At 52.8% G+C, this 15,828-nt stretch overlaps 1 protein-coding gene and 1 non-coding gene across 9 annotated transcripts in view; one reads left to right on the forward strand and one right to left on the reverse strand.

Annotated features, from left to right (window-relative positions):
• Window positions 1-733: 733 nt before the first annotated feature.
• Rere (arginine-glutamic acid dipeptide repeats) overlaps window positions 734-15,828 on the reverse strand; it is a 407,183-nt gene continuing 392,088 nt past the window's right edge. For all 8 annotated transcript variants that reach the window (XM_078025199.1, XM_078025198.1, XM_078025196.1 and 5 more), the window contains 11 exons: window positions 11,756-11,918; window positions 11,039-11,131; window positions 10,415-10,614; window positions 9,009-9,170; window positions 8,447-8,560; window positions 6,826-8,171; window positions 6,479-6,701; window positions 5,445-6,165; window positions 4,209-4,355; window positions 3,440-3,620; window positions 734-3,268 (listed from right to left, as the gene is read on the reverse strand). In XM_078025199.1, coding sequence (XP_077881325.1) covers window positions 3,235-3,268; window positions 3,440-3,620; window positions 4,209-4,355; window positions 5,445-6,165; window positions 6,479-6,701; window positions 6,826-8,171; window positions 8,447-8,560; window positions 9,009-9,170; window positions 10,415-10,614; window positions 11,039-11,131; window positions 11,756-11,918 — 3,384 coding nt within the window. In that variant the 3' untranslated portion in view covers window positions 734-3,234. The remainder of the gene's footprint in view (window positions 3,269-3,439; window positions 3,621-4,208; window positions 4,356-5,444; window positions 6,166-6,478; window positions 6,702-6,825; window positions 8,172-8,446; window positions 8,561-9,008; window positions 9,171-10,414; window positions 10,615-11,038; window positions 11,132-11,755; window positions 11,919-15,828) is intronic.
• Window positions 10,027-10,099, forward strand: Trnav-cac (transfer RNA valine (anticodon CAC)). The gene has a single exon. It is a non-coding gene; the product is annotated as a tRNA-Val (tRNA).

Here is a 15,828-nt window from a genome sequence, read left to right on the forward strand (position 1 = left end):
CCACAGAGCCTGCCTGGTTGGAGAGCAGCTTGCCAATAGTAAGTTCTCTGCACTGCTCTGGCCACACCTTGAAGACCACCCAGAAACCCATGGCCATGTCTCAGATGGAAAGGCATCCATGTAGATTTTCAGGGATAGGCTGACTTCAGGAAAATGCCCCAGACAGGATCTGAAACCACAGCATTAATCTATTCTGACAACTCCTGCCCCCTCGTGGCTACAGCTACCCGCTGCACCTTCCCTTCCCTGGGCAATACTCCCATAGGGAACTAGAATAGTTTTTTAACCTGGAGCTAAGACCAGGGCAGGCAGGGCACGGTGTATAGAGAGGGATCTAGGCAGGATAGGTCCCAGCAAGAGGTCCTGGTAGACAGTTCTCTCTCCTAAGAAGGTAAGCAATCACATGTCCATACGCCTTGGTGGGTGTCTGCAAGTTACACATGTAGGGGTGCACGGCAGTGGCTGGAGACAGTGGTATTCTTGATCCCCATCTTCCTGCTAGGGAAGCATTTCCCAGATAGCAAGGGGACTCATTAGAGAAATCCTTCCTCCAGGTAGCACAGACCTGGACCCTTCTGGAAGCCTCTCTGGGAAGTGAGAGAGTCCTTGGCAGGAGAGACCAGCAGACTCCCTCCACCCCTTCCCCACCCTGTGGTTAGGGCAGGGCCACGGCCAGTACCCCCACCACCCACCCTCCAGGAATGAGACACGGTGTGTTGCTGGACACTCGGTGTTGTAGTGTAGCTTGGTTTTATTTATGTCCACAAATATTTCAAAAAAATTACAAAATACTCAAATGGAGAGAACACAGAAGTCACGATTTCTGGGTGTCTACTCTGTATACACTGTGTTATCTCATGGCAAACTACTCATATATACATTTAGCTTCAAGATATATATAAACGTAGCAAATCAGAATATACACTCTGTTCTGCTTCTGCTGCAGTGAAACGTGAAGCTCAACCTTGACGACATTGAACAAGACACATACAAAACACAGAAAGCAAAACCGAACTTCAAATGAAAGGAAGGAAAATCCAAAAGGAAACCAAGCGGTCGGGCTTCAAAGACACCACACAGGTCTGGGGCCTCCTAAACAAACTCTAGGTGATCGGGCAAGGGCTTCAGATTGTGGGTTTAATGGAAGAATTGCAGTGCTCCACCTTGGGATATGGGGAGAAACCCGAAACATAACAAGAAAACACCTTCAGACAGTTTTCAAGTACAGACTTCAAAGTACTTCACCCTTTCTCTTCTTTGGAAAAATGGGTAATACAGGAGATAAACAAGTTAAACCCAATGGTAGAAGTTAGGTTCTACCAAAGAAAGGAGGGGATGGGGGAGACAAGAGCAAAAGAGGAGTGTCAAGGGAAGGGGAGGGCACCCAGCAGGAAGAGGCCTCTCAGAGCTAGAGGAATCCCGCAGGGCAGAGCGCCTGGGTGGTGTGTCACCCACCCAAGAAGGAATAATGCCTGCATGGCAGCCAGTCGTTTGATGGCAAAGGGTTAATTTGAGTTTGCCTCCCCCTAAGGAACTAAAATTGAGGCAGAAATGGAATGAGAGAATATGAAACAAAAAAACTACAAATATTTAACAGTTAAAACAATCCTATCTGTCCCGACTCAACACCCAAGAGGGTTTTTGATACAAACTGGAGAGGGCCTTGCTGCAGGTCTCAGTCAAGCCCCTGACACGCCCCTTGCGGCCTGGGTTCTGGGTACACATTGTCCACTGACCCACAGGCAATTCTGAGATGTGCACCACACAATGGGCCTCGAGAGTTTGAGAGGATGGGAAGGGGTCTTGCCCTGGCACGGGTGTGGTCCACAGATGCAGGTCTCCCACCTGTGTCTTGCAGGGATGGCTCTGCTCTGGAAGGACCCAACCTCCTACCAGTGGTACCTCCGGGCGGAAGCCTGCTTTCCCAGTCTGATGTGAGTCACCCTGCATGGGGCCAAAAGAGGCAGGCTGCCACTCATAATCATGTTAACGGCCCCCAGTGTTCCTCACTCAAGCAGCCTCAGTCTGCAGTAATGACGACTTGACTGGGTCCTCGCAAGGACATCCAAATGGTGACGTCACAAAAGGGCAGATTTTGAACAGATCCCGTTGGGAGGCATATGTCCTGGCTCTTTCATGTGCTAAGTTATATGGAATCATTTTCTTGGATTTTCTAGAATGTATTTGTAATCTTCAAAGTATTAAAAAGGCAATTTATCCAGAACAAATGTTGTGTGCATAGAACTCTGTAAGGAAATCTACCATCGGACACATGTAAATATGTGCTTTCTATCCCACAGAGACAGGACGATGATGACACCAGGGAACAGAAAGCCAACACAGAACTCCCACACTCCTGTACACAATGAAAGAGGCTCGCTGTCAGACGTCTGCGCCGCTGGCAAAGCACGTGCGGGAAACAGACGGAAGTGAAAATCAAAGCAGCAAAATAGTCTGTAACATTGTCCCTGCAAACCCCTGGACGCTCACTGCTGTGACCAAACCTAGTCCAAGCTTCTGCCTATTTGTAATTAGTTAACGCCCATCTGCTCCCTTTAATTAAAGGGATAATTATATATAACTTTTTATTAAAAAATCAACTCTGTATTCTGTCAATAGCTGGTAGGAATTCACAATTAGTGACATGGCTGGAAAAAATAGATCAGAATAGTAGTTTGTGGAAGGAAAAAAAGGCTGTTCTAAAATTATTTATTTACAGACATAAAAAGCCATGCTGCAGAGCTTTCTCAAATTATGAAGATTTCCTACAATGTATTAAAATAAAAGATTTTTTAAAAATTATAGCTCTTGGATTCCAAACTCATATGCCACCTCTCTGCAAGCCCCGTGGGTTCTGGCACCCACGTGTCCATCGTGTCTGCACGCACAGTGAAGGGTGTGAACGGATTCTAGCACCTACTGAGAAATCAAGGGAAGAAAACTAAAGCCGAACCCCAGGACTGCAGGGAAGCTCTCTGGACACTCAGTCCAGTCCAGGACTCACTAAGTTTCTGGGGCACTGTCATGCAGGGAGACCCGAACTGGTCTCAGGGAATCCTCTCAACAAACAACACTATTATGCAGATACATTTTAGTTGCGGGGTTTTTAAATATATAACGAAATCTTTAGAAGATATTCTTTTTGCTTTTGCAGCTCCTATTGTATGTAAAAAGTTCTGTTTCTCCCCCCCCAAGAATTGGGGTTTCCACAGCCAGCGTTAACAAATAAATAACTTATAACTGCTTGTCACCTTCTTTCTTCAGTCGACTGGAAAGAAGAAAAGAACACTGGAATTAGGCCTGGGCAGTGGCAGGCAACAGCACCTCACAGGCCACAGGCAAGTGGCTGGAGCCTGCCTGCCTATTCACAGGAACCCCCATGGAGGGAGCCTGGGCTCAGACACAGCACCCCCCTCTACCCTCCTCCCCCCCACCTCACCTGTAATAATCTTCCTGACTTGGCAGGTGGCCACCATGCATGTGGGGGTGTCCATGCAGCCACTGTTGCTCCATGGCCAGTCTCTGTAGCTCGGCCGACTGGGCATGCATGGCCTGTAGCTGATGGGCTGCTGACATGGGGGGTGGGATGGCCCCAGGCAAGTCTCGGGGGTAGGGGGTTCCTGCCAAGCACAAAACAGTCTCCACTACAGAAACAGCCAAAGGAGTGGCCAGGATAAAGGTGGCACAGACACTGACCAGCAAGAAGGTCAGCAGCCTCATGCCACTGGCCAGGGACAGTCAAGTCGGCCCTTTCCAAGCTCTGCAGAAAGTACTTCCCAAGGTGTGGGGCAAGAGGCTGCTCAGCAGTCTCGGAGACCCAGGGAAAGAGAAGGCCTAAACCATTGCCCTAGGTCTCCTGTCAGACCCTGCCAGCCTCCTATACTTCGCTCCAGACCTCAGTCGAACGCATCTTCCAAGAGGCCTTCCTTGAATCAGCCTAAATTAGGGGGTCTCGGTTACTCTCCCACCAGCCCAGCAGTTCTGGCTCCCTCCTGCAAGACTGAACTGGCACACATTTATGACCTCCTCCACCCAGAGCCCCCTGAGAACAGAAGTTTGCCTGCCTTGTCCCCATGAGGATGCTGTCCACAGAGGGTGCAAATCCAATTTGTTCAATATATAACTGAATGAACAAGCAGGGACAGCTCATCAGACTGCTACTCCACTCTCCAGTGGAACCCATATATCCTCCCCTGGTAAATTCTTACCAAACACTGGATGGCGCAGCATCTCGTGCTCATGGGGAGGCTGTCCCAGCAGGGGGTTGGGGAGGGTGCCAGGGGGGTAGGGGAAACGAGCCAGGTGAGGGCCAGCAGTCAGGGGGTCAACCAGGGGGTGAACTGGACCTGCCGAACCTAAAGGAAAGAAAGGATACAAGTCCAGATATGGATGATGTGTGGCTCCTGGCTGGTAACCAATTTCTTCTCCCTCACCCACACTGGCTCCTGGTCACCAAGGTTGGAAGTACCACTTGGCAGCACATGATTCTGACTGAAGGGGTTGCCCCACCATCTTGAGGGTGAGCTCCAGAGAGGAGGAGAGCAGGGACAGGCCAGCCATTCAAGCATATGTTTCCTCCCCTGCTCCCCAGCACCCTTCCAGCAGCACCACATGTTCTGTTCACCACATGTTCCCAGGACCCACAGAGCCCACTGGTCTGGGGCCTGCCCTGTGAGCCTGTTAGGGCTACAGCAAGTCACTCCTGTCCCACCTGCAGATGGGGTGTGGCTGGACACAGCACTGCTCCATCTCCTCTGCCGGAAGCGCTCGCCATGGCTCCCTTACTCCCTTCAAGGCAGTCTCCTGACCAGACCCCTCTGCAACACCCAGCAAGGTTGTTTCTCCTGCTTGGGTTCCCTGGCAGCTGGCACTCACCCTCGTGCTCTCGGCAGCAACCTCCTTCTTCTATCTGCCTTCAAGACTGCTCTAAGCCACCACTGCTCTAGGTCAGCCTCTTCCAGGTGGAAAGAGGCAAAAGGGTGGGGACCGGCACTGTGCCGGGCGAAGTGCTCCATGGGGTTAGGGCGGGGTGCAGGGGGTCCAGAGTGGCCTCTCCAGAAGCAGTGCCCCCAGCACTCTTTCCCTCTCCTAGACTTACTTTGTACCCAACACTGACCTGCTCAAAGACAGCAGAAGCCAGGTCCCATGGGAATGTTCTGCTTGCCAGCAAGTGCTCAGGGAACCCAGACAGCTTCCCTCCATCCCAGGCAAAGGGGCCAAGAACCCAGACTTTCCCCAGGAGGCCGCAACAGAAGGCCTGGGTACGGAGCAGCTCTGGAGAGCCAAGGGAGGGGCTGAGCTCAGTCAGACTCCTAGGTGGATGCTGGGAAGTCGGGATCCTCCAGGAATCATGGCCTCACTCAGAGAACACTCTGTTCTTAGACAATGACTCCCTTCTTTGCTGAGGCCCTAGGCCCTCCCCATGCCCCGGCAGGGGAACCCACCTTGGTGGAGGGGGTCCTGCTGGTGGAGGTGGAGGTGGGAGTGGATGTGTGAGTGCTGGTGATGGTGTGGAGTCACATTGAACATCTGAAGTCGTGCCAGGGGGTCGCTGGTCAGTGATGCCATGCGCTCAGCATGGATGCGCTCGGCTGCCAGTCTGTCAGGGTAGCTCATCTCGGGCCGCAGCTGGGGGCCTGCCAGGGCCAGTCTCTCCCGCTCCAACGGGTTCAGGCCGGGGTGGAAAGAGGCAAAAGGGTGGGGACCAGCAGCAGGGGGGATGGTGAGGGCACTATGCCGGGCGAAGTGCTCCATGGGGTTGGTGGCGGGGTGCAGGGGGTCCAGCTCTGGGGGCTTCACCTCAAAGCCTGGCTTCATTCTCTCACGCAACTCGCGCTCCCGGATCTCGCGCTCCCGGATTTCCCGCTCCCGGAGCTCGCGCTCCCGGATGGTGGGGTCCACGTTGTAGAGGCCAGGCATGTGGTAGGCCAGCAGCGGATCAGTAGGGTTGAGGGGCATGTAGAAGGGGTGGTTGCGGTTGGTGGGTGACATCACGTGGGGGCGAGCATATTCGCTCAGTGTCCGGAGAGCAGGTGTGTCGGGACCAATGTATGGGGGTACGGCAGCTATGGTAGTCGGTGGTGGTTCAAAGGAGGGCCGCATGTGGCCAGGACCACTGAGCTGGGGGTCACCAAGGCGGCCTTCATGTGCTGAGCTGGGTGCCTTCTGTTGAAGAAAAGAGGACAATAAGGGGTGGAGCCACGCTGTTTGGGCGGCAAGCTGCAGGGTCAGGTGGGGCATCTCCTGCAGAGCCCTGGCAGGCGGACACCAAGTCACTGCTGAGTCAGCCTGGCCTGCGAGTGCTGAGCTACCTGAGGGGCTCCAGGACAGGCCACATCACCAGAACCAGGGACGCTGCTAATAGCACTTGTCCCTCCAGCTGCAGGAGAACACACCAGGCAGCACTGCATAGAGCCAGGCTGCCAGAGCACTGCCACCCACTGGGCCCTCCCCGCCCACCCAGCCCTCTGGCACTCACAGCAGCTCGCTCCGCCTCCCGTTCCCGCTCGCGCTCGCGCTCTCGCTCCTTCTCTTTCTCCTTCTCCCGCTCACGCTCCTCCCGGGCTTTCTGTTCAGCCTCCCTCTTGGCCTTCTCGATGGCCTCCTCCCTCTTCTTGGCCAGTTTGGACCCAGCCAGGGGCATGAAGTACAAGTCTGTCCGCGCACATGAATTGTAACCTCGGTCCAGGTGTTTGTAGAACCTACGAGAGGCCACATCTTTAGTCAGGGGATTGTCAAGACCTCTCCCCGTGTGGGGGGCCTTTGCAAAGTCCCTCCAGATGCTTGGCTGGGCCCACTCACACCCTGATTCCTGGGAACCAATACCTGGCAGACTGGCTGGCATGGCTGGGGGTGTCCACCACAGTGGGCTCAGGGGACGGACTTCTTGGGGGAGGAGGGGGGCTCTCAGGCTCCTCAGCATCATCGAGAGCCTCCTCTTTGATCTGGACAGTGGGAAGTGAGCAGGGCGCCCCACCTGGCACGCTGCCTCCTGAAGAAACTGTAGCAGGGCAGGGTGGCTGGGTGGATGTACTGGGTCCTGCAGGTGGGGTTGAGGTGGGGGGGCAGGTAGGTGGGGTAATGGGAGGAGGGCCTCCAGGGACAAAGGGGTGCTGAGCAAAGGGGGGCTGGGTGGCCACCTGGTGGAGGCTGGCAGGGGGGTGAGCAGCAGCAGGAGGGGGCAAGCTCTGGCTCTGGGTCAGCCCAGGGGGCTGGGCAGGAGAAGAGGGCAAGGGCTGGCTCTGAGGCATGAGCTGCAGGGGTGGGGGATGGGCTGAGGGTGGGTGGTGTGTGGACAGGGAGCTGAGGGGCTTCAGAGCCGGTGGTGGTGGCAGGTTGGCATTCAAAGAGAAGGGTGAGGGCCCTGAGAGGTGAGGTGGGTGCTTGTGGGCCTGTGGGGCTGGAAGCTGGGGGATGGGTGTGGTAGGTGGGGGCTTGATGTGAGGCATGGCCAAGGGTGCTGGTGGCAGAGGCTGTTCTCTTGGGGGCTGCTGAGGTTGCAGTGCTGACTGAGAGGCTGGGAGCTGCAGGGTGGTGTGAGGGTGAGCTGCTGCTGGGGAGGTCCCCAGAGCCGTTTGTCCTTGGGAGGCCTGAGGAGGGAGGCCAAAGGGCTGAGGAGGGCCTGGGTGCTGTAACAGGGATCCAGCCTGCAGGCTGTGAGGGCCAGGGGGACCCTGACTGTGCAGGGGGGGCTGGGTATGAGGTGGTGCAGAGGCCTGGCCGGCCGGCCCCGTCAGAGGCTGCAGTGTGGAATGTGGTGAGGGCAGCCGTGGCGGGTGCAGGGAAGGCGCCTGCTGGATGTGGGCATGGGCCACAGGTGCTGCTGGAGCCTGTGGCTGGTTAGGAGGCTGTGAGGCTGCAGGGGAGCCCTGTGGAGGAAGCGCAGTGGCAGAGGGTGTGGGTCCTGGGGCAGGAAGCTGGGGTGCTCCTGGAGGGGCTGTGGGGGTGACTCCACCAGGCGCCTGCAAGGCTGGAGGCTGAGCCTGCAGCATCTGCTGCTGGGCTGATGAGTCCGAGTCACTCTCATTGTCCTGAGGGCTAGGGATGCTGGGGGACGTGCTGCGATTGTCCTGGTCGATGTCTTTGGGGTCACTGCTGCCCTCATCATTGACGCTGCGGCTGTCTGAACTCTCTCCCTCACCCTCAGAGGGCGAATTAGGCCGGCTGATCTCCTAGAGTGAAAAAAGGGAGGGATGGAGATGCCGGGAAGGCAGAGCTCTCTGCCCCACACAGCTCTCTGCACCTGGCACACAGCCTGGCATATGATAAACAGCAGCAAGCTTGGCCTCAGGGCAGTCCCGTCCTGGCTGGGCCAGTGTCAAGGGCCATTCTAGCACTAGCCCCCTCCCCAGAAGGCACTGCCTCTCCACCTGGAAAGCCTGGGCTGGAGCTTCTATAGAACTTCGGCTGTAAGCTGGAATTAGCAAGGCCTGGCTGCCAACCTCACCTGTGTTTTTGTCTTCTTGGAGCTGGTCCTCTCGGCCTCCTCCGTGTCAGAGGCCACCTTTTCCCGCTGGCGCTTGGCACTCTTCAGAGGGGACGATGCTTCTTCCTTTACCTTCTGCAGCAGAAGGCCCATGAGGGGCAGTCAGGCCAAGGGAGAACGTCCCACTGGCCTCAGAATGGAAATGACCAGTTTGCGAAAACTTTGTTCCCTCATTTTGGGTTCTGTCTCCAGAAGCAAGAAAGCTCTGGAAGGGGCAGCTTGGGACCAGGAGGGAATAAATATCTAGGGATGGGAATACTAGGCTCTAGGGGCAGGAAGCCTTCCCAAAAACTCAGCATCCTCTGCCTGAGGCCTTGGGGAGCTTGAGGCAGAGATGACTCCAAAGGTTGATGCTGGGAACTGAGTGGGAATGTCCCCTTCCTCCAGTCCCGGGCCTTTGTGTGCAGCCTGTAGGCCAGGGCAGTACTAGTGCCCAGAGGCTCCACACATGAGCTGCAGCCCCAGGTCTGAGGAAGCCGAAGGGAGGGACTATGTAGTTCCCCTTCTACTCCCGGCTCCTGACCTTGGCTGACTTCTTCACTGTTTCTGCTTTGCTGTCATTGCTGGAGGTGCTGGCAGCGCTGGGAGAGTTCCGGCCACTGGAGCGAATGTCTTCATTGATGGGCGAGGCACGACCATCAGGGCTGGCTGGCTGCTTCTTCCGACCACTGCGTAGTGTCGACATCTGTCCTCCCAAGACAGAGGCCAGTGAGGCTGGGATACCTAGGCCTCTGGATACTCCTGCCACAGGCAGGAGCCTGATAAGCAGGCCTCACAGCAAACTCTTGCCCCTGGCATATGACAGGCAGCTCTCCTGTCCCTCCACTGCACAGTCAGTGTGGAGCTGAGGAAGCAGGAGGTGTGAGTGGGTGGGTTCACACAAAATTGAAAGGAGAGTCATTCTCAAACCCAAAGCATTCCAGGGGCTCTCCTGAACTCCCTGTGCTAGAAATAAATGCTGAGCCAGCTACTTTGACACACAAGGTCATCTTTACAGCACCTCACCTTTCCACTTATTCCAAGTAACTGCCCACTCTCCCAAACAAACCAAAGGCAAATCATGTACTTGTGGAGTTAATCTGACAGGCTGGAAAGTGACCCAAAGAGATGACTGCAGCTCAGCTCCTACGCCTGCTGAGCACTGCAGCGTGTTCCTGTAAAGCCAGGAGGGTTCAGCAGAGATTAGGGTGTTCGCCTGCTCCCTTCTGGGTGTGTAGCAGCCAAGCTGACTGCTCTTGACAGAAGAGGGTGGACAATCCCACACACCAGAAGGGTGCCTGGGGAGGCCAGTGCTAGAGGGGAAAGACCCTTTGATATCCTTAGTCCTAAGCCAAAACATCCTCTCTCCCACAGCCCCAACCACATTTCCAACCCAGGAAACAAAGCTTCTTTATGAAAGGGCCTATGCAGTAGGTAAATATACCAGAGTAGGAAAATGTAGCAGAAGTTTCCAAAACTGGATCAAACATTTAGCTTTAAAAAGGAGAAGGGAGAAGATGGGAGGGGAGAGGAAAAGTTTTTCAAAAGTTTAACATAGGCTAGGGGATGTAGCTCAGTTGGTAGAGTACTTGCCTCACACGCACAAGGCCCTGGGTTCAATCCCCAGCACCACCAAAAAATAAATAAATAAATAAAAAGTTTAAGATAGCAGAGCAATGTTACACTGGAAGTGACTGGACTTCCAGTGAAGTTCTGAGGTACTTGGACAGCTGGCACTGAGGCACAAACCAAGACCAAAGAGCTCTCTGTAGAGCTAAGCTCAGGATGAGTCCCCCAAAGCCCCAGCAAGAGGACAGAGAGCTCTTCCTACTCCACAGGCATTACCACAATGGGTCTGTTTCTCTACCTAAAATAGAACTACACTTGCTCTCACAAGGGGATAAGCCCACAGCGCCCTTGGCACTAGAGACACAGGTGAGGGAGACTCACCGAGCCCCGACTCCGCCGCGTCCTCATGCTATGCTTCCCGCTGAGCCCATCGTCCTCCTCCTTGACGGGTTTGAACATGAATGGTGGGGGGTCCACGGGCTTCTCAATGGGTGGTAACTCACCGTACTTCTTGAAATGGATGCGGCACTCAGTGCAGAGCAGGATGTTCTCCCGGCCCCCGTGATGCCAATCTTTGGATGCTGTGAGGGAAGCGGGTTAGGGGTGCCAATCCTGAAAACTACCTCTCCCATGGTGCCACCAGAGCCACACAACACAGGACTGTTACTCAGAGAATCCATGTTCTGGGGCATCCTCTGCACCTGGTTTCTGGGGCACCCAGGAGGAGGTAGCCTCAAGTTACCAGGAGCCAGAGCCCCCATCATGCACCCCCGGGACCAGTCCTTCCTACCCACCATTCAGTACAGAACTCCACAATGACTGCTAAAAATACAGGCAAAGTCAAATAAAAGAGTTTCTCAAGTACAATACAGACATCACATCAATCACTTCCTCTGGCACGTTTCCAATCTGATGCATGAAACGTTCAGAACCCATGAGTCTGGCCTGGCCCGGCCCAGGGAAGGAGCCCATCCCCTGCCCCAGGGGCACAATGAGGCCACTTACTGGTGGTGAAGCAGTGGCGGCAGGCGTATCCCTTCAGCTCCTGTTCACTGTCCTCACTGTCGAAGTCATCCTCACTGGCTGAGCTTAGGTCCACTGAGCAAGGCAGGCGTATGTGGGGAGAAGGGAGATGCCATCATGCTCCACCAAGCCTGGGACCACCCTGGAACCTGTCCAGCCCTGGGCTCTGGGCTACCAGTCAGAGTGGCTCCACAGGCTGAGGTGGGACAGCATTCATGAAGGATCACTTTGAATTCCTCAGGGTCAGTCACTGGAACCAAGACTTGCGTGTGAAGGGTCGTACTCAAGGGCCTGCCCTGCCAGGTTTTTGAGGGGTGATGTCACACCTGAATCCTGGTGTGGCAGACACTGGTGCCCATACTGGTGAAATCTAAACATGCACACAATGCGTTCCCTGGCACAATGGGACATTCTAAGGCATTCTGTCCCACTTAGCCCACACCAATCCTACTAGAGAATTTTTGGCTGTCAACATGTACAACATGGTGACCCCTTGCACAGGTGTCCTGGACAGGGACATAACTGCAAGGTACTGCTGCTACATCCTAGCTTTAGAAGAGAGAAGGCAAAGCCTCACTGTCACATCAGCAAGGGCTGCACACACACTCCAGTACATGCCTCCCACGGCTGCCTAGGCTGTCAACTCCTGCGGGCGCAGAGCTGAATTCGCATGTGAACAGTCTCTCACTATCCACTTACAGAATTCACTGGACGGGGGTCTGGAGGGTGTGTTGACTGGGGTGGATGCAGTGCGAGTCTTGATCCTCCTGAACACAGCCTGCCTACGGTGCCGACGATGGGCTCTGGAGCTGGCTGCTTCAGGGGTTTTCTTCCAGTAGTAGTAGAAGGTGATCAGCTCCCCCTGCAGGAAAGAAAGGCCTGCTGTGAGGGTAGTGTGCAGAGGGTGACCTTTCTCTGCTCAGTGCAGAGACAGGATGGCAATGGCTCTCCTGGAGACAAGAATGAAGACGAGTCTGCCCCTGGAGCTGGGAGGAGGACCTGGTATACTCTGGGAACACAGCTACCAAACAGCCCAAAGGCTGCACAGACGGGGCTTATCTTCCTCAGCCCAGCAGAGCACAAGTTCCAGTTTTGCAGAACACCCACTCTGGAAGTGTCTGCTGGGTATCAACTACGGGCCAGATGCTTCCACAGTTCTACGCACTGCAGACAAATAATAATAAGAGACAAAAAGGGAAGAAGGCTCCTACCCGTGTTCATGTGTGTGCGCGCGCATGAGTGGGTGTGTGTCTGGGTGTGTACACAGAGATGTTTTCTGTGCAGCATTTCAGTGGAACCACACAGGCAAATGTGTGAGGAAATGCCTGGCTGGTTAGAACCAACCAACCAATCAACCAACCAACCAACCAACCAACCAACCAAAGAAAACAGCACGTCAGCTGGAATGCAGGCCAAGCAGATGGTCAGGAAGAAGAGAGACCCCCCAAAACCAGGGAGGCTGCTGTTCAACCTCCCTCCACCATCTGCAGGCCCACAACTGGGCAAGCTGGCAGAAAGTCCTGAAGGCCAGAACTAGGGCTCAACAAAGGAGGACAGAGGACAAATCCAGTGGTGCTGATGCAGAGATAAAATGTCACCTTCTGCAAAGTCAGCTTTCGTGGTAAAAAAGAGCTTTCCATCTAAGGCCCAACAGAAAGGGAAGCAAAGTGTCACTTTGAAAAAAACCTAATCCAACTTTTTTGAAAAAAAAAGGGGGGGGGGGTACTTGTGGCAGCCCCACTCCTTCCGAAGTTCTGCAGGTACCTGACTCACACGCACACAAATGGCACATCAAGCCAGCCAGCCCTGGCTGACTAAAGATCAATTTTAAAAAACAAACATCCCAAGATAGTCTCTTTACCTGGAACTTAAAAAAAGAATGGCAGTGAATAAGCCTAGATCACATGCTCATCTCCCATTAAAGTTGTAGAAATTTGGTTAACTTGGCAGACTCCCAGATAATAGGAAAGTAGGAACCTGGGCCAAAGCCCCCAGCACCTCCCTAATGCCTGCATCCCATGAGCAAGGCGCCGAGAAAAAAGAGAAGGCAAAGCTCCGGATCTCCAGTGAGCTACGGTCTACCTGCAAAGACACACGTTGGAAAGACCAAGACTAAAGACTAAGTGGCAAACCCAACAGTGAAGAGTGAAGACCACACACAAACTCCTGGGATCTACAGAGTACTCAATCAGACTAGGTTTCACTCAATACCCCAGAGTGGTCTTCGAACACGATCCAAGAGCAGTGGGCAGATTTTAGGCAGGGAATGGCTTCTGCAAGGCAGGCAATGAGTATATGCTGAGCACTTCCTCCCCAAAGCTGGGTTTTATGCCCGCACATTTTCCTAATGGACCACAGCTGTTTAAGCCTCTATAGAGCCTGTACCTCTCGGAAGGAGGTACAGGCTCTATAGAGCCTGTACCTCTCGGAGGAGTGTGTTCCAACCCTCAGAGCACTTAACTCTTAGCAAAATGCTAGGGACTGCCAATACCTACCCAATGGTACACTACCCCAGATCAGGGAGGCCAGGGACCAAGCCATCAAGGACAATCACACTTGTGCACATGTGCCCCGTGCTTTAGTCTTAACAGTAAGGGAACTGGAGAAGCTGCCCCTGAGGTTCCTGACCTGGGTCTCCACTACATGTTACTGGACAAATGCTGGTTCCAATTGCCGTGACCCCAGAAGATGGTGATCTGTGAACCTCCTGGCTCCTGTCATTTGCTTTCTTTTCTTTTTTTTAATTTTTTTTAAATTTTTTTTTTTTTAAAGACAGAGAGAGAGAATTTTAACATTTATTTTTTAGTTTTCGGTGGACACAACATCTTTGTTGGTATGTGGTGCTGAGGATGGAACCTGGGCCGCACGCATGCCAGGCGAGTGCGCTACTGCTTGAGCCACATCCCCAGCCCTGTCATTTGCTTTCTAAGACTTGGAAATGCATTTATCTCCAACAATCCCTTGGTGTTGCTAGGAGATTAAGGGATCTCTGCTGACAGAAAACTGACCTGAGTCTGGTTTTCCTATGAGAAAAAATGAAACATAAGTCCAGGCAGGTCACAATCACCCTTCAAACACGGTGTGAGAGTGGCACATTTCATTAGTCCAAGTGGGCAGCTGGTCCAATAAATCAGCTGATTCCACTGCTGGAAAGAGTCATGGAAAAAACCCTGAGTGGTTCCTTCCATCTCCTCCTTTAGCTCGATCACGTAAGAGTCCAGCAAATGACAGAAGCCAGGGATGCAAGGAGGAAATGGAAAGCTTTAATAAGAGGAAGAGAGTAAAACAGGAGGCAAAAACCCAGGTAGGCAGGTGCTGGCTGGGGTGGCCAAGCCTCTGAGTGCTCCCTGAAGGCTGGAGAAGCAGCCACTTGCCTGAACTAAATACTGCATCTCACAACTGATACTACTGATCGCCTCTGCTTCTCAAATGTTGAGTGTTCTGAAAGAGTCTTGAGTGATTTTAAAAGATAGCACAACCTGCAGATTAAAAAAGAAGGCAGAGTTCAGTACTGCTAAGAAACTGGCCCAGCGACAGACACCAGGCAGAAAAGAAGGTTCTAAGAAAGCCAGCTTGGAGCCAGCTCAGCACTTGCCACCTGTACTTCTGTACCATGTCCCACTCACAGGTGAGGCCACCCCGACCCAGAAAGAAGAAACACAACACTGGAATGAATTGCAGCTTCTTGTCAACATGTAAGCAAAAGTTCTTAAACAAAAATCAATAGTGCAGAACAGACATCAACATCTGAGTGCCAAGGATCAAAATGACCAGGAGAGAAGGACCCTCTTCCACAGGTCTGAAATCACCAGTGATGAGAAGAAGAAAGAATATTAACTTTTCATTTGGGAAGAACTTGTGTACACTGTTGGTGGGAACATGACATGGTCAAACCACTTTGTAAAAACTGTCTGGCAGTTCCTACAAAGTTAAGCAAATGCCCATCATGTGACCCAGCAATTCCACTCCTACCCATTTGCCCAAAAGATATAAAAACATGCTCACACCAAGACCTTTACACATATCTTCAGACAGTTTATTTCTAAAACAGTTCCAAACTGGAAACCACATAAATGCCTGCTGACAGGAGAATGGAGGCCTGGATTATGGCACAGCCACTCACTAGAATACTATGTGGTGATTAAAAAGGAACACTGCTGCTAACAGAGATGATTTCAAAAACACCTTGCTAAATGAAAGCAGCCGGACAAAAAAGCAGGCTTGCTACAGGATTCCACTCTAGATAAAGACCATGAAAAGCAAATCAGTGGTCGGTTGCCTAGAGCCTAGAGGGAGGGGGATAAGAAAGTGCTGGCAAGGGACCCAAGAAAAAACACTTATAGGGTGACAAAACAGTCTATAAATTGATGGGGGTATTATTTAAACAATGGATACAGTTGTAAAAATTTACTGAACTGTGCACTTAAAATGGGTGCATTTTTAATGTAAACACACCATATATGGCACTTTATCAATTACGTGTCAACAAGGTTGATAAAACAACAAATCCAGGCCAGGTTTTATTAGCAGCCTCTCAGCCACTGTAATGTCTACCAAGGGATTAAACACTGGAATGGAGGAATCTGGGAGGATTAGAAATAGCATATTGGTGACTGCATGGGTGGCTAGGTCTTGAGCACAAACAAAAGAACATGTCGGAAAGCTTGGGTTCTCCAAATAGGGAGTGAAACAGCTCACGGCCTCACCAGGAATGAAGTCAATTGAACTTTAATCAAACATGCATAGTGTGTGCTGCAGAGACCCGCTGCACA

The sequence above is a fragment of the Ictidomys tridecemlineatus genome, chromosome 11, assembly GCF_052094955.1.
Source record: "Ictidomys tridecemlineatus isolate mIctTri1 chromosome 11, mIctTri1.hap1, whole genome shotgun sequence".
Classification (NCBI taxonomy): domain Eukaryota; kingdom Metazoa; phylum Chordata; class Mammalia; order Rodentia; family Sciuridae; genus Ictidomys; species Ictidomys tridecemlineatus.